Genomic DNA, 25000 nt, shown 5'->3' with positions numbered 1-25000 from the left:
GAGCTAATGTAAGCCAATTCAACTGACCGTTCCCGCACTTCATTGACAGCGAATGACTGTAATAATGTGTTGAATAAAAATAATGTACAGTTGAAATTAAAGACTTTACTGACTTATCTTTAGGCAGGTAAGAATGACAGTCTATGTCTCAAAGTTAACTTTTTGCTTACCCCAGCTATCGATACATTAGCTTAATTAGCTAACAACCAGGGATCAGCTGTTGTAAATAACTGTTTATTAAATACACCGGACTCATTCAACATGTATGATATTAAACTACCGTATGGCGTTATAACAATGAAAGGATTATCAACCGAGTTTGTTACCTCTTTGTTTAGAGACGAGGAGTATTTTACCAATTCTTTTTAATCCAAAGGATAAATAATAGCGTACATTTCATCAGGGATTGTCAGCAGAAGGATGCGCTTCAGAGGAGTCACGCGCTGGTTGTGACAGGCTGACATGGAACATTAATATCTACACTGAGGTAAATGGAATATGTGCTGAGCTGCCTAAGGGTCATATTGTACATCATAATAATGATAGAAACTTTGGCACTTTTGTAATTATCAGGTGGGGTTGTGTGTTTTGTAAACTGGGAGGAAAACGTATGGATTAGTTTCCCATCAGAACCCTCGATTTGATCGATTATCGAAGACAGGCGCTCTCCTTCGAGTGCCCACTCCAGCATCTAACGGCACCGACTGGGGTGCTGCATCACAGACTAAAATAAGAGAGCGGTAAAACACTGACTGTACAAACAGTTTTCTACAGTTTCTTAACAGTTATTGAGGTAAACCGGTGCAGGTGTTTCACTGTTGGGATCCCGATTCCGATCGTTAATTGTCACTTGTCGAATTTGGGCCTGAAATGACCTAAAAATAGGGCCCAAAACCTCGAAGTTTCTCTTTAACGTCTATGGCGGTATTGAAAGGGTTAATTGTGTGACGTAGACGGAAAGACAGGAAGTAGACACTGGCAAACTGACACCGGGTGAGGATTGTTTCCCCCGTGTTGGATTTGGATCCTACAGGTACTGTTTGAATGAATAAATCACCAACGTTAGTGCTATCTATTGACACAATCGTATACAATGATTTCTGAAACTGTCACATTAAAATGACTTAAGCTAAGACTGCTTGTTTGGCTCTGTAACGCTAAATTAAGCTATCGATAGCTGAACAACGTTAGCTTGTTCACTTAACTTAGTTTAACCCAACTCATTTGTTTGTGTTTGGTTTAACGTTTAGCCAAGGTAAACTGTTGCTAGTTATGTTTAGTGTCATGTTGTCGGAGGTTTTATTCAGACATTACGCGTAGGCATCAGATAAACTGTCATCTTGCCAAACAACGTACACTCTAAACTAGCTAAGTCTGTATTTGCTGTACCATAACTGTTGCTAACCTCTGTAGTGCCAGAGTTACAACCGTAATATCCGAAAGAATTGCACAATATTGGAACTGTCCTTCAGTTGCCTAAGTTTGTATGATGAAGATTTGTCACCATGAAACTTCCTGCTTTGAATGTTTTCCAATGGACTGTGGTAGTGGATATGTCCATTTGAAATGGATGTACGTTAGTTAATACTCAAAAGATATGATGTTGCAGCAAGTATGGCTATTATTTCAATGTCAATTTTTATTTCCTGTAATTATGTTGTAATGAATCTCCTGTAGATGTTGCTGTACCAGGTGTGACCAGTTGGAGACTAGTGGTCTGCGGCTGTGGTTGGGATGTCTAGGTGTGTGTGTATGCGAGTCCTCTCTCAAGTGCGAAGCCACAGCACACTGGTCCTGCCTCTCTCCTTCAACCGGCCTGTTCTCCACAGACCCCTGCTCTCGCTCCTCTCCTCCTCGTCCTCCTCTTCCTCGTCCTCCTGCAGACCCCTGCGCTCTCTCCCCTCCTCGTCCTCATCATCCTCCTGCTGCCCCGGGCGTCTGCAGCCGACGCGTCCTCTGTCCTCCCACACGCATGGAGGCTCCGACGAGGACAACGACGACGATGACGTCCCTTCCCCCAAACACGACCTGAACTACCAGTTGGGCCGGCTCCAGTTGGACCATGTGCTGCGCGCCAACGAGCAGTCGGTGCGCGTGCCGGAGTTCGACGGCCGCGGCGGCCCGAGCCCCGTGCTGAAGTTCGAGAGCAACCAGCTGGCCGCCAACGTGCCGCTGGAGGACCGGCGCTGTGCCGCCACCTGCCTGCGGACGCGCGGCATGCTCTTCGGCGTCTTCGACGGGCACGGGGGCCACGCCTGCGCCCAGGCCGTCAGCGAGCGCCTGCCCTACTACGTCGCCACGGCGATGATGCCGGAGGCCAGCCTGGGGGACCTGGAGGTCGCCATGGAGACGGACCGCCCCGTGCCGCCCATCCTGCAGTGGTACAAGCACCACAACGACTACAACTACCGCGAGTCGGCCGAGCTGTACGTGCAGCACCTGCGCGTCTTCTGGCAGGTAGGGTGTGTGTGTGTGTGTGTGTGTGTGTGTGTGTGTGTGTGTGTGCGTTTGCGTGTCTGTGTGTTAGGGTGCATCAAAATACACAGTTCCAGCATATTGATCTGTGTGGGTGCTCAAAGTGTTACCATCCATGCAAAAGCAATAAATGCTAATATATTTTTGCGATACGTGGTGTTCTAGAGGTGGAACGGCACATCAGCTTTTACCCATTGGGGGAGCCAAGATAAAGCGGACAATTTGTGATATCGTTCTCTGGGGCCACTTTGGGCTTTGGTTTCAATGTTTGGTTTCAAGAAGTATGCACTATGCATGTCCTTAAGAAAATACCAGTGCAAAAAAAAGGCCCTTTTTTCATATTTTTCACATGCTGTGTTCCACCTCTCAATCTCAATGAATTTCCCCAAAACTTTGCAAAAGTCATTTTTATGTGTGTCCGAACAAAATGCAACCCCAGACGGTTGATATGTTGAGATGCCCCCTAACACACACACACACACACACACACACACACACACACACACACACACAAAGTACAGATGCTGAATGTGTCTTTATTCCCCCTGCTGGCAGGAGCTGCTGGACAGCACGGAGCACGGCGAGGGCCTGAGCCCGCCGGACGCCCTGAGCCACGCCTTCCAGCGTCTGGACTCCGACCTGTCCCTGGAGGCTCAGGTGCCGCTGGCCAACGAGCTCATGCGCAGCACCGCCGTCCAGGCCGCCTTCGCTGGCAGCACCGCCTGCCTCACACACGTCACCACGGAGGGCGTGTACGTGGCCAACGTCGGGGACAGCCGCGCCGTCATGGGGGTGGGTAGCACCTGTACACTCTATGGGACACACACACACACACACACACACACACACACACACACACACAGACACACAGGGTCATGACATCTTGGGGGTGGGTAGCACCTGTACGCTCTATGGGAGAGGGTCATACCATCATTGGGGGGCGTGGGAAGCACCTGTGCGCTCTATTGGAGTTGGCAGCACCTGTACACTCTATGGTAGAGGGTCATGCCATCTTGGGGGTGGGTAGCACCTGTACGCTCTATGGGAGAGGGTCATACCATCATTGGGGGGCGTGGGAAGCACCTGTGCGCTCTATTGGAGTTGGCAGCACCTGTACACTCTATGGTAGAGGGTCATGCCATCTTGGGGGTGGGTAGCACCTGTACACTCTATGGGAGAGGGTCATGCCATCATGGGGGTGACACTGCACTTTTCATATGTCAGGGTAGCCTTGCTGAGGCAAAAAGCCATAATGTTCTTATCTCTACGCACTAAGCAAACAGATTATTGTTTTGGAACGCAAGGTACTGTTGACTTAACCACTATCTCTCGCTAACTCTATCTCTCGCTAACTCTATCTCTCACTAACTCTACCTCTCACTGCTTTATTTAACGCCATCCAGTGAGTCCAGGTAATTTGGACAACAATGAATCATATTAGTGAATTGAAATATAGAGGGTCATTTCTAGTCAGCTTGAGATTCTTCTGTTTGCCTGGCATCGTGAGACAACAGGGAAGTGCATCAATGCCAAATCAATACCCAAATCATTACGACCACTTTGAAGAACTTGAGAACTGTAGTTTAGCCATAGCTCATGTCCGTGGCCTTTTAAAGCGATGAAGGCCTGTGTGTGTGTGTGTGTGTGTGTGTGCGTGTGTGTGTGTGTGTGTGTGTGAGTGTGTGTGTGTGAACTGTAGTTAAGCCATATCTCATGTCTGTGGCCTTTTAAAGCGATGAAAGCCTGTGTTTGTGTGTGTGTTTGTGTGTGTGTGTGTGTGTGTGTGAGTGTGTGTGTGTGAACTGTAGTTAAGCCATATCTCATGTCTGTGGCCTTTTAAAGCGATGAAAGCCTGTGTTTGTGTGTGTGTTTGTGTGTGTGTGTGTGTGTGTGTGTGTGTGTGTGTGTGTGTGTGTGTGTGTGTGTGTGTGTGTGAACTGTAGTTAAGCCATATCTCATGTCTGTGGCCTTTTAAAGCGATGAAAGCCTGTGTTTGTGTGTGTGTTTGTGTGTGTGTGTGTGTGTGTGTGTGTGTGTGTGTGTGTGTGTGTGTGTGTGTGTGTGTGTGTGTGTGTGTGTGTGTGTGTGTGTGTGTGTGTGTGAACTGTAGTTAAGCCATATCTCATGTCCGTGGCCTTTTAAAGCGATGAAGGCTCACCTTAGCCAGACGGATTACTACAACTGAGTTATTACCCCAAATATAGGCCTCAATAAGATTATAGACTTACAAGTACAATATTCAGCACTGAGCTATTACAGTAAGACTGTAGACATATAAGTACAATACAGTAATACTGTACAATTACAATATACAGCAATGTGCTACAGTAATACTAAGTGCTAAAGTTGCAGATAGCCTGTTGGTATGGCGTGCATCTGGATACTGGATCAGTACCTTAGTGCTGTTCTGCTGGTCAGTGTGATCTGGGTATTAAGATGCTGCTGGTCAGTGTGATCTGGGTATTAAGATGCTGCTGGTCAGTGTGATCTGGGTATTAAGATGCTGCTGGTCAGTGTGATCTGGGTATTAAGATGCTGCTGGTCAGTGTGAGCGGTATGTGATTTCCTGTAGAGCTGCAACTATCGAATCTTTTTGGAATCGAGTATTCTATCGAGTATTCCATCGATTAATTGAGTAATCGGATAAAAAGTACTTTTGCGTTTTTAAACAACAATACCAATAGTGCGTCCCGCAACCACGTTCAAAGCTCAACAGCTGTGTGTATGTGTGTGACCACACGTGCGAGAGGGAGAAATGAGGAGTGCATGTCATCAGAGCTTGTTGACCTGAGTAATTGTTTCAGCCCTAATCTTCCTGTGCTGCTGGTCAGTGTGAGCGGTGTGTGATGTCATTTCCTGTGCCGCTGTTTCAGTGTGAGCGGTGTGTGATGTCATTTCCTGTGCCGCTGTTTCAGTGTGAGCGGTGTGTGATGTCATTTCCTGTGCTGCTGTTTCAGGTGCAGGATGAGGACGGCAGCTGGAGTGCGGTGCCGCTGTCACGCGACCACACGGCTCTGAACCCCGCCGAGCTGGCACGCGTGCGGGCACAGCACCCTCTGGCGGAGCGCGACACGGTGGTGGTGGACGAGCGCCTGCTGGGCATGCTCATGCCGCTGCGCGCCTTCGGGGACGTGCGCTTCAAGTGGAGCCGCGAGCTGCAGCAGAGCGTGCTGGAGAGTGGCGCCACCTGCTGCGACCTGGAGGAACTGCACCTCTTCCAGTACTCCCCGCCCCACTACCTGACGCCCCCTTACCTGGACGCCGTCCCCGAGGTGTGTTAGGTAGATCTAGAGAGGAGTCACCGGACGAAGCTTTTTTGTAGCAAGATAAGTTTACTTGGTAAATGATGACACAATACAACCAATCAATGCAATGCAGTCAAGAATGATACATCAATGGAACATAAGTACTTCTGTATTTCTATCTGCTGATCTGCACCTTGCATATTGTCAAGTGCTTTCTCCGGTCTGTCTATGAATGCCACCCTTTCCCACTCTGTTATTGAGTTATGGTCTGCTGTATTTCTGGCCTTACATTTTCCACATGTGAACCTCACTCGCTGTTTTATGTCTGCTATATTTCATTTGTTACATTTTGATTTGATCTCACAGGTGACCTTCCACCGGCTGCGCCCGCAGGACCGCTTCCTCATCCTGGCGTCGGACGGGCTCTGGGACGAGCTGGGCAACGAGGAGGCGGTGCGGCTGGTGGCGCAGCACCTGACGGGCGTACACCTGCAGGCGCCCGTCTCCGCCCGAGACCGGCAGTTCAGCCTGGGACAGATGCGCCAGCTGTTGCGGCGGCGTCGGCAGCGGGCGGCGCCGGCACCGGACCTGAACGTGGCCACGCACCTGATCCGCCACGCGCTCGGCACCAACGAGTACGGGGAGCTGGACCAGGAGAGGCTGGCCGCCATGATGGCACTGCCCGACGACCTGGCGCGCATGTACCGGGACGACATCACCGTCACCGTGGTCTACTTCAACTCCAACCTGCACAAATCAGCACATCACAAAGGCACTCGCTAATCCTCCACACACACACACACACACACACACCCTTGTACAGAGAGAACACACACGGTTCACTTTTGTTACGTCGCAGGCAGTCGCTAATCCTCAACACACACACCTATGTACAGAGAAAACACACACACCTATGTACAGAGAGACCACACACACACACCTGTGTAGGGTTCACTTTTGTTACGTCGCAGCACACACACTCTATGACCCTTCCGTACGCATCTCAACTCATCTCATTAAGCAAGCAGGCTCATAACACTGTCACCTTGTTTGGTACATTTAGTGTGTGACGAGCTCCAGACGTCCTATGAACCAGACGGTGTGTTTATGAAAGCCCTGGAAAGGCCCTGCTAGTGACTGTAGCTGAGATGCTAGTGACTGTAGCTGAGATGCTAGTGACTGTAGCTGAGATGCTAGTGACTTTAGCTGAGATGCTAGTGACTGTAGCTCAGATGCTAGTGACTTAAGCTGAGATGCTAGTGACTGTAGCTCAGATGCTAGTGACTGTAGCTGAGATGCTAGTAACTGTAGCTGAGATGCTAGTGACTGTAGCTGAGATGCTAGTGAATGGAGCTGAGATGCTAGTGACTTTAGCTGAGATGCTAGTGACTGTAGCTGAGATGCTAGTGACTGTAGCTGAGATGCTAGTAACTGTAGCTGAGATGCTAGTGACTGTAGCTGAGATGCTAGTGAATGGAGCTGAGATGCTAGTGAATGGAGCTGAGATGCTAGTGACTGTAGCTGAGATGCTAGTGAATGGAGCTGAGATGCTAGTGAATGGAGCTGAGATGCTAGTGAATGGAGCTGAGATGCTAGTGACTGTAGCTGAGATGCTAGTGAATGGAGCTGAGATGCTAGTGACTGTAGCTAAGATGCTAGTGAATGGAGCTGAGATGCTAGTAAATGTAGCCTGGAGAGGCTCTGGGAAAGAGTAGTGTAGTGTTTAATACTTCACCCTATTTCTTTCTGTACACTTTTTTTCCTCATGTTGCTTTATGTTGTTTAAGTCAAGCCTATACGCACCTTGTGTTCATGTGTGTTGAATGCTCTTTTCTAATGAATCTCTTTTCTAAACGGATCAGTTTGGGAAGATTTTTAGTGGGAAGTTTTACATGCTAGCACCATGCTAATACCTGAGTCACAAACGGGGGCTAAGCTCACTGAGGCCTCTGAGGAGGAAACTCAGTTGGGGGGGCGGGGGGGGGCACTTCAGAACCCCCCCCCCCCCATATCTTTTAAAGATCTTTTTCATGTGTCCTTTGCACTGCTAAGCACTATCAGTAATTGTCTACAAGCCTCTACGCTGCAAACCTTAACGTCATACAGGACTCTGAACTCTGCACATGGTTAACTATGTAACCTATTATTAGGGTTCAACCATGTCACTTGTGAAACTAGTGGAACCATGTTACATATGAACGTGCATAGAGCTGTTCACAATGTCGTATCTGTTACTGCCTCTTGTTTTGGAGAGAACTGAAAAGAATAAACATGTCTGTTACTCAACTATCTGCGCAGGTGTGGTGTCATTTCTTAAATTCACCTGCATTACTTTTTGATCTTTGCAGTGGAGGGCAGCTATTCATGGCTGGAGTCATGTCAAGTTATACAAACATGAATCTAAATCTTTCATTCACATTCTGCATTTGTTTTATTGTATAATCAATTTTATTATTTTTATCATACGTTATTATTAGTTATGGTTGGAGCTTGGATGAATGGGACCATGTTCCAGAGGGGCCTACAGGGAGCTGACCCAGACACTCATCTGTAGCAGACAGACTTTATTACACGTTCACAATGTCAGTTTGTGTCAGGTTCAACCAGTCTAGGGTGCTCTAGGGTTGTACTGCCACACACCCTCCAACCACTGAACATTTGCACAAGAATGTCTTTTTTTTATCCCACTTTTACTGTTTATCCCACTTTTTACTGTATTAACTGTACTTCCAATCCATTTTTGCTGTATGACTGTACTAACTGTACTTACACCTTACAACACTTACTAATCATTATATTACTACTACTACCTCATTCACTTCTCTTTACTTATTACCACCACTAATACTTACACCTGCACTTTATATATTTCATATCTATCTACACTTCCTACCTCAATTGCTGCTAGTCCCAATTCTGTTCATATTTCATACCTAACTCTTACTGTATATATCTTATTTATTCACTTATTCCACTTTACATATGCACATACTCTGCACTTTTTTTTTGCTATTTTGCATTTCTGGTTGGATGCTAAACTGCATTTCGTTGTCTCAGTACTTGTACTCTGTGCAATGACAATAAAGTTGAATCTAACCTAATCTAAAACAGGAACCAACGCTTGCTCGCTCGCTCGCTCGCTCTTAAAAAGGCCTTTTTTAAACATCACCTTTACACTCAGAAGCAACAGCTCGCTTGCTCTCAAAAAGGCCTCTCTGAAACACTCCCTACACTCTTAAGACAGTGGTAGCAACAGCACACAGCGGTAGGTGCCTGCACTCCAAGCCACAGAGGCACTGAAGAATGTTGCCACCTGCTGGGGCCTGAAGGAACTGCACCTTTCCAATGTCTTAGTTTCCACTGGTAAATCAGTATCAGACTGTGTCTGCAACCCTCTCATGATTCATGACAATAACTAGCAAAACTAAAAACAATAACAAACAAAAACTCATAGCCTCGTGGTGGTAGAACTACTAATATATTTTCAGGCAACTTCCATAAAAAACTGATCTAAGGTGAATTCAATTAAATTTTATTTATCAAGCGCCATAACAATACAATTGTCTCTAGGCACTAAATTCCACTGGAGGTAGATCAGCTCAAGCTGAGAATGTTGGTGGAGATTAAAAACACATTTTAACACTTAACATGGCGTATTTTAAACCCGGAAATAAATGAATCCCTAGATTATAGCCCATCCGGCACACCGTTGTCCACATTCATGGCTGAAAAATCTGACCCGTAGTGATCACAAGTTTCTGACGGCTGCTCTGGCGAGGACCATCAGTCACGTTTCTGGAGGAGGAAGAGGAGGAAAAGGAGGAGGAGGATGGTGAGTTCCTGAGAACAGCTCGGAGTTCCACGGTTCCGTCTCAGGAGAACCCGAGAGCTATGGAACCCGAGTCTGTAGAACCTGAGGCCTCAGCTCGGCCCACGTCTGCTCCAGACGCTGCTTCACAGACTCGGGGGCGAAGCTGCAACCAATGGCCTTCTGGGATAGGTCCCACATGGCCTCCCTGCTGAGGTCAAAGGTCGAGGCCGCCAGCTGGTACTCCTGGGAGAGTTCCGTGCAGAACACACCTTTGTCGTCGGTCTGAGAACAGAAATAGAGGAGATTTTGCTTATGGCCGGTTCACACTACACGATTGTCGAACAATCCTTCACGATTTAACATGTCACACTATGCGATCACAGAGCCACGACTTCGGGCTTCGTCTTGGTCGGAAGGCTAGCCACACTACAAGATCATGAATCTTTTGTATCGCTGCATGGTGCTTGATGTTAAACATATTATTACCACCACACTTCACCTAAAGAATCCATCCGAAGTCAAATCATCCAACATACATAACAGATTACCATACCACAAAAGACACACGCCTCAAACACCACACTGACAGTCACCAGGTATTCAAATAGCCACTGGTAGTATGTATATTTAAATTCAGTCTGGAAGTTTAACTGTGTGTTGACAGAGAGGGCACTACTCACACAGATGACACAGGGATGCCCCAGGTTGTACCAGTACAGGAAGTGATGTTTATCATACGAGGGGACTGTTTGACCTTTCACATTAGAGGTCAAGCACAGCTCTGCAAGGAAACAAACAGGGGATCTTCTTAGCAATTTGATGAACACTGAAAATCATATTACATATCTTACATATGTTCATTTATTCATTCAGAGGTAAACTATTCCTAATGACTTACCCAGAGGTATATTATTCTTTCTGAATTACCCAACGGTATATTAGTCTTCCTGACTCACCCAGAGGAATATTATTCCTGACTCACCCAGAGGAATATTATTCCTGTCACACCCAGAGGAATGTTATTCTTGACTTTCCCAGAGGTATATTATTCCTGACTCACCCAGAGCAATATTATTATTCCTGACTCACCCAGAGGAATATTATTATTCCTGACTCACCCAGAGGAATATTATTCTTGACTTTCCCAGAGGTATATTATTCTTCCTGAATTACCCAGAGGTAACAAAACAAAACCTGCAAACTATTGTTGAACAGATTTGGACAATGTACAGTCGAACATATCTGACCAGTCCGTGCTCATGTGGGGAATGTGTGTGTGTGTGTGTGTGTGTGTGTGTGTGTGTGTGTGTGTGTGGTAGCCGGTATATTAATCATGACTTACCCAGAGGTATATTATTCTTCCTGACCTTCTCGACGAGGCTGCACGTCCCCCCCACCTCAGGGTGAAGGAAGGTCCCGTGGCCGATGCGGTCTGGAGGGAGGTCCAACAGCACCTCAGACTCCTCAGCCTGAGACGAGACCTGGGAGAACAGAAACACACACACACACACACACACACACACACACACACACACACACACACACACACACACACACACACACACACACACACACACACACACACACACACACACACACACACACACACACACACACACACACACACACACACACACACAGCCTGAGACGAGACCTGGGAGAGTGTGGGAGAGACGTCTTAGGCTGCTACGCATAGTTTAAACACACTGTCACTAGAACGCCCTACTCCTCAGGATGACGAATGATGAAACACACACCTATACGTATGATCGCCACTTCTAATGGAAGTTAAATGTTTACAGAAATGTCTAGATGGCAACATCTCAACCACTGGGGAATTGGTTTGAACTGGTTTGGTCACAGATTCCATTCAGATTTGGCTTACTAGCCCACACTGCTGGGCTGTACCTCTGACAGGTGTAAGGCTGTACCTCTGACAGGTGTAAGGCTGTACCTCTCTGACAGGACAAGGCTGTACCTCTAACAGGTGTAAGGCTGTACCTCTGACAGGTGTAAGGCTGTACCTCTGACAGGTGTAAGGCTGTACCTGTGACAGGTGCATGGCTGTACCTCTAACAGGTAAAAGGCTGTACCTCTGACAGGTGTAAGGCTGTACCTCTGACAGGTGTAAGGCTGTACCTCTGACAGGTGTATGGCTGTACCTCTGACAGGTGTAAGGCTGTACCTCTGACAGGTGTAAGGCTGTACCTGTGACAGGTGCATGGCTGTACCTCTAACAGGTGTAAGGCTGTACCTGTGACAGGTGCATGGCTGTACCTCTGACAGGTGTAAGGGTGTACCTCTAACAGGTGTAAGGCTGTACCTCTGACAGGTGCAAGGCCAGTTTCAGTCCGCAGCTCTTGGCTTTCTGTAGAGCAGGAAGAAGGTCTCTGCCGTGGCCCACCTGAAACAGACACGAGAAGTCTGGTATTAAAAACACCCCAGGAACAAGAGCGGAGTGGCCCTTCTTAAACAGACACGAGAAGTCTAGTATTAAAAACACCCCAGGAACAAGAGCGGAGTGGCCCTTCTTAAACAGACGTTAAAAGTCAGCCCCTGGTCCTACCCTGACCCGGATATGATATGTGGATCAGAACCAAGAGTGTTCCCTAGGCAGCTACCCTCGGGGTTTGGACCCGTTCTAATGGAGGGACCGCTTCAGAGACTCACGGTAGGGTCGCCGCTGAGGTCCAGCCCGACCACAACGCCGTCGCTCGACAACATGAAGTCTTCCGCCAGCTTCACCGTCTCCATGGCAACCTCAGAGCCATTCCGGCGGTCAACGGCCACTAGGAACCTATGACACAGACGCATTGATGTAAGAGTTCCTGCACAGATAGGAACCTGTGACACAGACGCATTGATGTAAGAGTTCCTGCACAGATAGGAACCTATGACACAGACGCATTGATGTAAGAGTTCCTGCACAGATAGGAACCTGTGACACAGACGCATTGATGTAAGAGTTCCTGCACAGATAGGAACCTATGACACAGACGCATTGATGTAAGAGTTCCTGCACAGATAGGAACCTATGACACAGACGCATTGATGTAAGAGTTCCTGCGCAGAAATCTGGGCATAAGATTTTCTGTACCTTCACAAATCTGGTTTAACCATGATCTTGTCAGATATCAAGTTTACCATCATAAATTCAGTATAAGTTCAGATGTGTTGTTATGGTTTGGGGTCATTCAAAGGTCACAAAACCAGACTTTGCCTTTAAGTAGAGCATTTATAATCAAAGGGCTGCATGTATAAACGGTGCGTACACGCTAAAATCACACTGAGCTTCTTTTCCGCACATGAAACGGCATTTATGAAAAGATGCTTGAAGGGAAAACACACGTAGCTCTGCACATGTTCTCGAGGTAGCATACGCACAATATTTGTAATTTGCTTTGAACTTTGAAACCTTCAGCTGGTCAAAAATGTAAAATCGTCAACATTACTGTGATACCCACCTGACTTCTATGTCAACACCCTCTTGTTTACATTGCTGGATGGCTCCAATGATGGTTTCCACATATCTTTTCTTAGTCAGTCCTTGTTGAAACAAAACAGTCATGAAACACTGTTTTATTGTAAACTAACTAAACCTTAGGTTTGTTTATAAGCTGAGGTAAACGGAAGATTTGTTTATAAGCTGAGGTAAACGGAAGACCTGTCTTCGGCTCCTCACGAGGGGTACTCCTCAACTCCAGATATTTGACTCCGTCATCTGCAAACTCTTTAATCACATCTTTGGCAACCTAGAAAAGCAATATTAATCGTTTAAAACGAACCCAACCAAAGAGCGTGAAAGGGAAGAGATTTCAACATACCATCAGAATATCCTCTTCAGTATCAACCAACTGATGAATGACCTTGAACACCTGGAAGCACCTGGGGAAGTCACAGAAGGACTTTCAAAATGGCCTCCATCCATTACTTTGCAATCTTTAGTGACAACATACTGACAGAGAACCGTTATCAGTGACAGGTCAGCCACCTATTTCCCATGCTTTCGGCCAAATATTTATCCACACATTAAATGACACGATTTGGACTTTGACAAAGCAGCAGCTAGTCAATCAGACAGTTTAATATGCAGTAAGCCTAGTGAATGACTCCTGATGAAGCACATACCAACATGAATGTAATGCTGACCTCTATAGTAAGAGAAAGATGAGTACTGAGAAAGAAGAGTAGGCCTACTCGTTTGCGGTGTACACTACGTTCATTGCTCAGCAGACGGGGTGGCCCATGTGATTAATGTGGGTATACTTTGCAGTGATTACTGGTGCATATATAAAGTCTTACTATTACTGACAGACAAGTGGCTCCAAAGGACTTACTCATCAAGTGTCCTCCGCTGCCCACTGCGAATGGCAGTCATGCTGTGTTGGATGTTCAGATGCGGTTTGCGAGCAATGAGTTTGTCTATAGTCTCAGAGCTCACCGAGCCATTGAGGTGAGCATGAAGCTCCTGTGCGGCAAAAACAAATACAACAGAGCACTGTTTCAAGGATAATTAAAGTTTACGACTTTTATTTACAGCTATTTGAATACTTAAGTCTACATTAGCCAAGGCATCCAGCGCCTACCTATTATACGTATTCTTAGAACACAAACAAGAGAGATGAGAGAGCTCGCGAACTTGACCAGCGAGGGTTAAATCACATACCACTTTAGGTAACTGGCGGTAGAAATTAATTTCTTCTCCCATCGCGCCGTGGGACCACTCGGACATATTCCCCTTAATTTTAGATAAAAATGCCGCCCTGTTAAAAAAGTGTATTTTACTTTCAAGACTTTCTTTCAAACTACACTTTGAAATAACGTTTACAAAATGCCAAATCTGACATGTGTTGCATCACAGAAATTCTTCCTCCATGCCACTTACCAGCAAGAGTGGTTCCTACGTGGAGGAGGAAAAAAAAGCAACTTCTTCGACACATCCTCGTCACACGACACGGCCATTCTCACAACAGACAACGATGTTGCTCCAAGATTTAGGATTTATAATATTTAATTTTATATTCACTTGGAATTCATATTCAGTTTTTGTGTTTAATCTGTTTTGATTTCAGATACAGGTTGGCTGCTATAAGCTTCGAACATTTTGTAATTTCGCCTTTTCAGTTTATTTAATTAGGCTAACGTAGCCTATAACATTTGAATTACATACAGTTACACACGTGATAGCATGATACATGATATATTAAAAGGAATTCATTTAAATGTAGGCTACAGTGTTTCAGCCAATGTTCATCACATAAAGGTCAAAAGATCACACATATCAGGTGGCCTAAAATTCCGTTGTATGCAAATACAATGACAATAAAGGCTTTCAATAAAACTTCCCTCAAAATAATTTGTAATTTGTTACCAAAATGTTTAGCCTGTTCTTTTTAAAATTATAGGGTCATTTTTGGACCCCTATCGAAAAATATAATAAGCACAGTTCTACGGTTACACAATATGACACTGGATCTGCAAGGTGACTGTGCCTTCCACTTAGATTTGTGCTGTGAAACTCCTGTGATATCCACACCCAACTAAATCAACTCCTGTGATATCCACACCCAACTCCTCTGAAATAAACCAGATTTCGTTATCTGAAGTTTCAGTAACATGTCATCATGGCCAGTTATGTAATGTAATACAGCGGTAAGTTATGAAGACTAACTCAGTCTTTGAGGAATTAAGACTAACTCAGTCTTTGAGTTATGAAGACTAACTCAGTCTTTGAGGAATTAAGACTAACTCAGTCTTTGAGGAATTAAGACTAACTCAGTCTTTGAGGAATTAAGACTAACTCAGTCTTTGAGTTATGAAGACTAACTCAGTCTTTCAGCATAACTTAGAATCACCTTCACACGAGAAATCCCAAACAGCGATAGAACATTTTATTAAAAGAAAAAACAGAGGAGAAGTTTGTCAGTGATATTTACAAATGTGTGCTTTTTTTTCATGGTCATGGCCGTATCGTGGTAAAACGCTTTTCTATTTTACACCATTTACTTCACAACATATTGAACAAAAGTGTGTTTTATTTAATCTATCAAGTGACTTGTAATGATGTGAACTCACACAGAGGGGCTACATCAATGATCCTCACACAAACCTGACCAGTTTATTTATAACACGCCGAGCGCATGGACGACTTACTCCTCAGACACACCTTTTCCAATTGGACACACACACACACTGACACACACACACACACACACACAAACTCACTGACACACACATACACACACACACACACACACACACACACACACAAACTCACTGTCACACACACACACACACACACACACACAAACTCACTGACACACACAAACAAACACACACACTCACTGACATACACTCACTGACAGACACACACACACACTCACACACACACACACACACACACACACACACTCACTGACACACACACACACACACACACACTTCCTCCTCTCCTCTCTGCGGTGGGATCACATGACCTCACACTTGTCCGCCGTGGTCTTCTTCAGGTCCTCCACGGTGGCCTGAGCCTTGTCCTTCAGCTGGTCCAGGTCCAGGTTCTGGAGGCGGTTGAGCTGGCCCAGGACCGACTGCTTCTGCTCCTCCTCCTGGTTGTCCGCGGCGATCATCTGGGCCAGCTCCGTGGGCAGCTCCACGTCGTCCCCCGCCGCCTGGATCTGGGTGTCGTCCAGCTCGCTCTGGACCGAGAGAACGTTACCGTGGGGAACGGATTGGGGAAGAGACGGGGCGAGAGTAACATTAATAATAAGAATAGGAGAAAGATAGATATGTGTGTGTGTGTGTGTGTGTGTGTGTGTGTGTGTGTGTGTGTGTGTGTGTGTGTGTGTGTGTGTGTGTGTGTGTGTGTGTGTGTGTTTGTGTGTCTATAAACACTGCTATTGCAATGCTACTGGGGCGACAGGGTTACAGGAGGTAGAGAAGTCGCTCTGGACCAAGAGAACGTTTACGTGGGGAACAGATTAGGGAAGAGGTCAAGTGTAGGACACACAGAATGACTGCCTGACGGGGAGTAAAACTTCATAGAGCATTAGCTGAAGCCAAATTATGTTAGAAAATATCAAACTAGATTCAGATGTAAAGTTACAGCTAGGCCACAGTTCGCTCTGGACCGAGAGAACGTTTCCATGGGAGCAGATTGGGGAAGAGTGAAGCGACAGGGGTACAGGAGGTCGAGAAGTCGTTTAGTAATCAGAAGGTTGCTAGTTCCATTCCCTGTCAAAGTGTCCTTGAGCAAGACACTGAATCCCTAATTGCTCCTGATGTGCCATCAGTGTAAATGTTAAATGTGTATACATCCTCGTAAGTGGCTTTGGATAAAAGCGGCTGCTAAATGACTAAATGTAAATGTATTGGTGAAGCCAAATTATGTTTCGAAAATATCAAACTAGATTCAGATGTAAAGTTACAACTAGGCTACACTCATGTGTAATGTGATTCTTGTCTCATCTACTCTTGACAAATACAGCTGTGTCTGTCTGAAATGAAAAGAGGTGGAATTTCAGAAACACAGATTATGACTTTCAGAAACACAGATTAAGACTTTCAGAAACACAGATTATGACTTTCAGAAACACAGATTATGACTTTAAGAATCACAGATTATGACTTTCAGAAACACAGATTATGACTTTCAGAAACACAGATTATGACTTTAAGAATCACAGATTATGACTTTCAGAAACACAGATTATGACTTTCAGAAACACAGATTATGACTGAAAGACAGTGAGAATGCAACGAGTCCAAACTAGGCCTATGTTCTACACCCCAAACAAAACTCAAATGTAAATTTACAGCTGCAATAACACAGTAATATAATTAGACATAGACATACAGTATATAGACATATAACACTGCAGTACTACGGATGATAATATCTACATAGAGAGGACAGTGGTGATGGCGATCAGACTACCTTTGGTAGCCGGTACTTGTCCCTGAAGTGTGTCCTGATCGTGGCTCTCTCTGCCTTCTTCTGGGCAAAACTGGCATCTCTCTCCAACCTAGAAGAGCATCACACAAGCAAGTCATACTCAAACTCTTTTTCTCTCTCTCTCTCTCTCTCTCTCACTCACTATCTCACACACACACACACGCACGCATGCACGCACGAACGCACACACGCACGCACGCACACACACACACACATACACGCATGCACACACACACACACACACACATACACGCACGCACACACACACACACACACACACACACAACAAATGCAGCAACTGATTTCTCTGTTAAAACAAAGAGGCTTTACATATTTCAGACATTATGTGAAAAGCTTTGGCTGCCTTGGCTGCCTTGGCTGCCTTGGCACCGGCAGTGAAGTGATGGGGGTGCTTGAATATCTGGGCTCTTCAAACATCAGGTGCCTATCCCCTGGCAACCCTATAAGGGTTGATCAGACACACCTTATCCAATTGGACACACACTCACTGACACACAGCGTATAAGGTTTGAACAGACACACCTTTTCCAATTGGACACACACGCACACACGCACACACTGACACACACAAACTGACTGACAAACACACACACACATACACACACACACTGACACACACACACACAGGCCACATACAGACACAGACATTGACACACACACACTCACTGACACACACACACACACACTGACACACAGCCTGGTGTGTCCAAGGGAATAATACAGCTGCCAGTCTAAAATAAAATCCTGCACATACACACACACACGGTGCACATTCATACGCACACACACACACACACGGCACACACACACACACACACACACACACACACACACACACACACACACACGGCACACACACACACGGCACACACACACACGGCACACACACACGGCACACACACACATACACGGCCTATAAGTGTTGATCAGACACACCTTTTCCAATTGGACACACACAAACTCACTGACACATATACACACACACACACACACACACACACACACACACACACACACACACCCTCTCTGACACACAGCCTGGTGTGTCCAAGGGAATATTACAGCTGCCAGTCTAAAATAAAATCCTGCAGATTCACATCAGACCAACACTATCGTGCATTTCATTCCAGTGGACACACACACACACACTGCAGATACACAAACACAACGCACATACACACACACACACACACACACACACACACAATGCAGATACACACACACACACATGGCGCACAAACACACGGCGCACATACACACACACACACACGACACACACTTACACACGGCACACATTGCACACTAATTAAGATAGCAGGCTGTGGTCTCTAGCACAAGAGGGCAGTCACCATCCCTGCTCAGTCTAGAACCCAGGAGACCCAACCCTAGATGGAGCAGCAGGACTCGGACAGACCAGGAGGAGTCACACAGAGGACCTTTCTGTCCTGACTTTGGTGATTCTGCTGTTGGTTTCCCAAAGGAGGTGAACTCTCCAACTCCACAGACACGAGGCTGACGCTATTAGTGAGACTCAGCATGTCCAGCGGATCTCATAAACACACACACACACACACACACAGACACACACGCACGCACGCACGCACGCACGCACGCACGCACGCACACACACACACACACACACACACACACACACACACACACACACACACACACACACACGCATTCACACACACACACACACACTCACTGACACACACACACACGCACACACACACACACACACAAACTAACTGACACACACACACACACACAAACTCACTGACACACACACACACACACACACACACACACACTGACACACAGCGGACAGGAGGCTGACGCTATTTGCCAGACTCAGCATGTCCAGCGGATCTCTAAAACATGAATCTTTAGGACAAGGTGACATAGGCCATCGATCGGACCACACGGTGCTATAAAAAAAACACCAGCGATCCGGAGAGCCTCTCAAATGACACTGCAAAAGTTGAGAGCCATTTTAGCATGGAAGGACAAGACTGAAATATGATCTAAAATGAAGTGGTAAGAAGACCTGCATATGATGGCAGGATGTATTCAATACATAGGTGCAAAGTGATTTACTTCTGAGGAACTTTGATATTGCCCTATACGTCAGTGTGTGAGCAGCATCCCATTTTTTTTCAGAATCATGAAGGTGAACTTTATGTAGTTCATCATCATTCACAGCCCATGGAACCTAACTCTAGCTAGGATAGGGAACATGTCTAAAGACACACACATTAATTAATTTGTTTACAAATCTATAGTCAAAGTCAGGAGAAATTTCAGAAAATGTCAGAGTAGTGTTCTAGATGAGAGAGATCTCTTTACACACATACACACTCACACACGTGCAAAACAAGACAGTTGTCTGAACCCAAAAACAAGATTGTCTCACTTCTCTTCCGCCAGTTGTTCCTGGTACTGTTCGAACTCCTCTTCCGTCATCCCTTTTGCAGCGGCCTCGGACTTTTCTGCTTCTGGTTTCTTCTCCTCTCCGATGCCCCCGGTCAGATCCTTCAGCTGTCCGCCGATCATGTGTTTCACCATGAAAGCCATCGCTCCTTTCCGTAGAGGGAGAACAACTAACTGGATGATTATATCGGTCGGACTCGAGAAAAACCGTTGGTTTCAAAACACAGTAAATATTGTTTTCTGAGTGAACAAAATCAAGTTCGGACTTGAGAAAAAACCGTTGGTTCAAAACACAGTAAATATTGTTTTCTGAGTGAACAAAATCAAGTTTGCTGTTAATCAAGTTTTCCTGAACAGTTGTAATTTACTGAGATTATTGTTTATCGGTGTCCAAGGAGAGTTTCAGCACTCACGTGCCGCGGACAGTTCCTACTCGCTGTGGACCATGGCGTGAGTGGAGCGTTTCTCTTTATATGCATGTCGTGCATTCACTCTCTCACACACACACACACACACACACACACATGTCCTGCATTTAGTTTACATGAGGCTGCGAACACACACACACGCCAGCCCGTCACACGCGGGCGGCGACAGCACTATAAATACCATCCTTCTTACTCTGATATATTCTCATTCATTAACCTCCTCTTAATAATACATTTATTTTATATATATGTATTTTTTTTATAGGGCGCCTTTCAAGACACACAAGGTCGCCTACAGAACCTATAGATGTTTGCGCAAATGTAGAGTAGAAACGGACATAATGGGACAAGAAAGAAAGAAAGAAAGAAAGAAAGAAAGAAAGAAAAAAGAATAGAAGGAGGCATGTCCACTAGTGGAAAGCGTAATTTGAATTAGCATATTAGATTTAGATACATATTTACGAGATTTACTAAATTTAGATTTGATCTAGATATTCCATTTCATACGTTTTTTTATAGTGTGTTCTTGACATTAAGATGTTACGGCACACTGCTGGCAAGATATAATTGTATTGGCAAATGCCGGCAGTAATGGCTCTTATACATAAATATAAAATGTGCCCATAAATGCAGAGAGCAAACACGACTCGCAAATGTAAAAAGGGAGAGTGAAACCAGCGCAAACACGACTCGCAAATGTAAAAAGGGAGAGTGAAACCAGCGCAAACACGACTCGCAAATGTAAAAAGGGAGAGTGAAACCAGAGCACGTTTGTGCGCAGAGGGCTTCTGGCTGTAGAGTAACGAGCCCTTGACAATGCGCCCCTTAGACACAGCGGTGAGTAAAGTCTGATTAACGCGATCTTTAACCATGTGCCCAACACCATTCCCTTCGTCTCCCAGGGCACATTGCAAAAGTTCATCTGTCTCTCTCTCTCTGTCTTTCTGTGTGTGTGTGTGTGGGAAAGAGAGAGAGAGAAATGATGGAAGGGGTTTCTTACCTTAGGCTTGCTTGTTGAATCTTACCAGCAAATGTTAATGAATGATTCGTTTAGATTAGAAAGTCTTCATACCATAATATCTATTCTCCATATATATTTCAGTGGTGAAGACTGATTACAGACCAGTTTTTCTGCTGTGAGCTCGCCATTTGGCCAATAAAGTGGTCTTTTCATGCAGATGAAAGGGGGCCAGATGATTAAATACAAATGGAAATCAGACCCGTAATCAAGTCTATTGTTTTGTGTCCCCGAGCAGCGTCGGTGACCTCCTGCCCCTCTGCCACCCCTCTGCCACCCCTCTGCCCTCTCACCTTTCCCATGGTGGCACAGCCACATCCATTACATCACAGACCAAATACCAAAACCTCCTCGGGAAGGGAACGAGCGTCTCGAAAAAAAGGCACGAAGGAAGGATCCATCTCTGTACTCACTTCAAGGACGCTCATCTCATCAAGCTACTACCTGCCTGCAAGGAACACAGTACTAGAGTGTGCCTGTGTGTGTGTGTGTGAGAGTGTGCCTGCCTGTGTGTGGGAGCATGTGTTAGTCATAGGGCTACTGCTAATTAGCATCATTTGAACACACATTCGGGCACATAGGGACCCTTCTATTCTCCATACTGTATATGTGTGTGTGTGTGTGCGTGTGTGTGTGTGTGTTCTCATGGGGAACCTGTGGCTGATGGCCTCTCTGCTTGTGGGCTGGTGAATCATGTGATAACGTCAAGGTCGTCCCCGTGCCCCTCAGAAAGGATCACAACCTCACTCACAGACACACACACAGACAGACACACACACACACACACACACACACACACACACACACATCATTGCAGTGGGGCTGTAGTTTGTAAGCGTAGGGGTAAAGGTCACGCATGTTGGAATAACGTATATTTACTGTGTGTGTGTGTGTGTGTGTGTGTGTGTGTGTGTGTGTGTGTGTGTGTGAAGGGTGCATGTTAGAGTAACGTATATGTACTAACGGCAGTGGCCCCAGGCTTGTGTGTGTTCGTGATGCACGCTTGGGCAGACTTCAACAGAAGGGCTGTGAGTCATTTCTGTACAGTTACAGCAAGGCTGAGTTACGTCACATGTTTGCATTTATGCATTATTATGAGGTGAATAAAGACATTTGAGACACACACACACACACACACACACACACACACCCACACACACACACACAGGAGGACATGGAAAGACACACACACACACACACACACACACACAGACATTTGGAGCAGTTTGAATGTATTAGGTGAATAAAGACATTTATAGCAGTTTGAATGTATTGTCTTGCCAGCGCCCGAGCATGATGATCTGCTTTGTGTGGATGCAGGACAGGCTAGGGGAGGTGGCGTATAAATATGAACCCACGCCATGTTTAAAACATTCCCCTGTCCTCGTCCTCCTGTGTGTGTGTGTGTGTGTGTGTGTGTGTGTGTGTGTCTTTCCATGTCCTCCCCTGTGTGTGTGTGTGTGTGTGTCTTTCCATGTCCTCCCCTGTGTGTGTGTGTGTGTGTGTGTGTGTGTTTCCTCGTCCTCTCTTATCATCGCAGACTGCAGATGCATCAGAACAGAGGGCAGGTCACACACACACAGACACACAGACACACAGACACACACACACACACACACACACACACACACACACACACAGGGGAAGCAGTCCAGCTGGACGTTGCTTACAGCTCTTTCTTCCTCATTATTATTATTAGTGGCCTCCGTTTATTCTCACAGTGCAAATTCATTTTTCTCTTAATGGAATCATTTCTGCCCGTTAGCAGAACACTTGTGTCATCATGATTAACCACACTAATAGCAAAACAAGGCTTATGAGCATAGCTCTGGTGATGATGCAATCTCTGGTGGTAGCAGAGGAGGAGGAGGAGGAGGAGGGGGAGGAGGAGGAGGAAGAGGAGGAGGGGGGGGAGGAGGAGGGGGAGGAGGAGGAGGAAGAGGAGGAGGAGGGGAATGTCGTGGCTCTGGAAATATCAGGAGGCCAGACTATCCTGTGACTCGGGCTCACACAGTTAGGCCTGTCTTTGAGTGTGAGAGTGCAGAGAGCACTGCTTAGGTGTGTGTGTGTGTGTGTGTGTGTGTGTGTGTGTGGGCGTGCAAGCAGCCTGCCAAGGGCGCACATATATATATATATATATATACACACACACACGCACACTCGCACACACGCATATACACACACACCCGCACACACGCATAGACACACACACACACACACACACACACACACACACACACAGACACGCCAACATGTGGCCCTCTCCTAACGGCACGTGCCCCAGATCTCTTCAGCACACTCTCCACCAGCACTGATGCCCAGTCTGTCGCTATACATCACGGATGTACACACTGACCAGGATCACACACACATCAGGTCACAGAGAGGAGAGGACAGGAGAGGATGAGGAGGAGGAGGGGAGGGGAGGAGGAGGAGAGGAAGAAAAGGAGAGAAGAGGGCCGTGCCAGAGGAAAAGACAGAGGAGTAGAGAGGAGAGGAGAGAAAGCAAGGAGAGGAGAGGGGTATCAGGCTTTAACCCTAGCCACTCTAGTGTGTGTGTGTGTGTGTGTGTGTGTGTGTGTGTGTGTGTGTGTGTGTGTGTGTGTGTGTGTGTGTGTGTGTGTGTGTGTGTGTGTGGGTTTGTGAGTAAGATCCTGAGTGGCATTCTTATGGCTCCAGGCTGGGAGTGGGTGGTGGTTTAAGTGTGTGTGTGTGTGTGTGTGTGTGTGTGTGTGGTTTAATATGGGTGGGAGTCCAAATGCCAGCAAGAAGGCGCAGACCGACAGGGGGAACGAGCTTTGACAGCAGAAACCCTGGTATTTCATAGAGAACATGCCCTCACTGCCTAGAGCTCCCAAACACACACACACACACACACACTCATTTACTGCATTATACATCCCCACATGAGGAGCAGTGATTCATGTGTGTGTAATGTGTGTGTGGTGGAAGATGTGTTTTTGCTGGGATGAGAGTAGTGAGATGTGAGTAGCAGAGACAGTGAGGACACTGAGGATGTGACTATAGCGCGCATATGTTAGCGTGCATACATTAGCTCTCATACGTTAGCGCTCATATGTTAGCTCTCATACGTTAGCGCTCATACGTTAGCGCTCATACGTTAGCTCTCATACGTAAGCTCTCATACATTAGCTCTCATACGTTAGCTCTCATACATTAGCGCTCATACGCTAGCGCTCATACGTTAGCTGTCATACGTTAGCTCTCATACGTTAGCGCTCATACATTAGCTCTCATACGTTAGCTCTCATACATTAGCGCTCATGCGTTAGCTCTCATACATTAGCTCTCATACATTAGCTCTCATACGTTAGCGCTCATACATTAGCTCTCATACATTAGCGCTCATGCGTTTAGCTCTCATTCCAAACTCACTGTTCAGGAAGAGTTCAGGATAGTACCTATTTGTCTTAATTTGTGTGTGGACAGAGACAGAGGGGATAGTACCTGAGAGGAGAGAAGAGAAGAGAAGAGAAGAGAAGAGGAGCACACCAGGGAGGCAGCAAGTGAAACCCTCTCAGAAACATGAAATGCTCCTCTAGCAAAGAGCAGCTATAAACAGATCGTCACTGTTGCCTTTATCCTGCTTTTTTAGCA

General features: G+C 46.1%; 3 protein-coding genes across 3 annotated transcripts; 1 reads left to right on the top strand and 2 right to left on the bottom strand.

Annotated features, from left to right (window-relative positions):
* The first annotated feature begins 981 nt into the window (after positions 1 to 981).
* pdp2 (putative pyruvate dehydrogenase phosphatase isoenzyme 2) lies at positions 982 to 7935 on the top strand. The gene is made up of 5 exons (XM_080847071.1): positions 982 to 1033; positions 1678 to 2457; positions 3031 to 3267; positions 5433 to 5747; positions 6087 to 7935. Exons 2-5 carry the CDS (start codon positions 1735 to 1737, stop codon positions 6501 to 6503), a joined length of 1692 nt encoding a protein of 563 aa, XP_080703197.1. The 5' UTR covers positions 982 to 1033; positions 1678 to 1734; the 3' UTR covers positions 6504 to 7935.
* A 1262-nt stretch (positions 7936 to 9197) lies between these two features.
* mapda (N6-Methyl-AMP deaminase) lies at positions 9198 to 14354 on the bottom strand. The gene is made up of 10 exons (XM_080846922.1): positions 14198 to 14354; positions 13869 to 13999; positions 13356 to 13416; positions 13196 to 13283; positions 12996 to 13077; positions 12202 to 12328; positions 11855 to 11935; positions 10874 to 11012; positions 10212 to 10312; positions 9198 to 9813 (listed from the first exon to the last, which is right to left on the bottom strand). Exons 1-10 carry the CDS (start codon positions 14261 to 14263, stop codon positions 9610 to 9612), a joined length of 1080 nt encoding a protein of 359 aa, XP_080703048.1. The 5' UTR covers positions 14264 to 14354; the 3' UTR covers positions 9198 to 9609.
* A 1644-nt stretch (positions 14355 to 15998) lies between these two features.
* cplx3a (complexin 3a) lies at positions 15999 to 20080 on the bottom strand (the record flags this gene model as incomplete). The annotated part of the gene is made up of 3 exons (XM_080848045.1): positions 15999 to 16226; positions 17465 to 17552; positions 19920 to 20080. 3 exons carry the CDS (start codon positions 20078 to 20080, stop codon positions 15999 to 16001), a joined length of 477 nt encoding a protein of 158 aa, XP_080704171.1.
* Positions 20081 to 25000: the final 4920 nt, after the last annotated feature.

The sequence above is a fragment of the Sprattus sprattus genome, assembly GCF_963457725.1.
Source record: "Sprattus sprattus genome assembly, chromosome: 11".
In the NCBI taxonomy this organism is placed as follows: Eukaryota; Metazoa; Chordata; class Actinopteri; order Clupeiformes; family Clupeidae; genus Sprattus; species Sprattus sprattus.
This window is presented reverse-complemented; position numbering and strand designations above follow the sequence as displayed.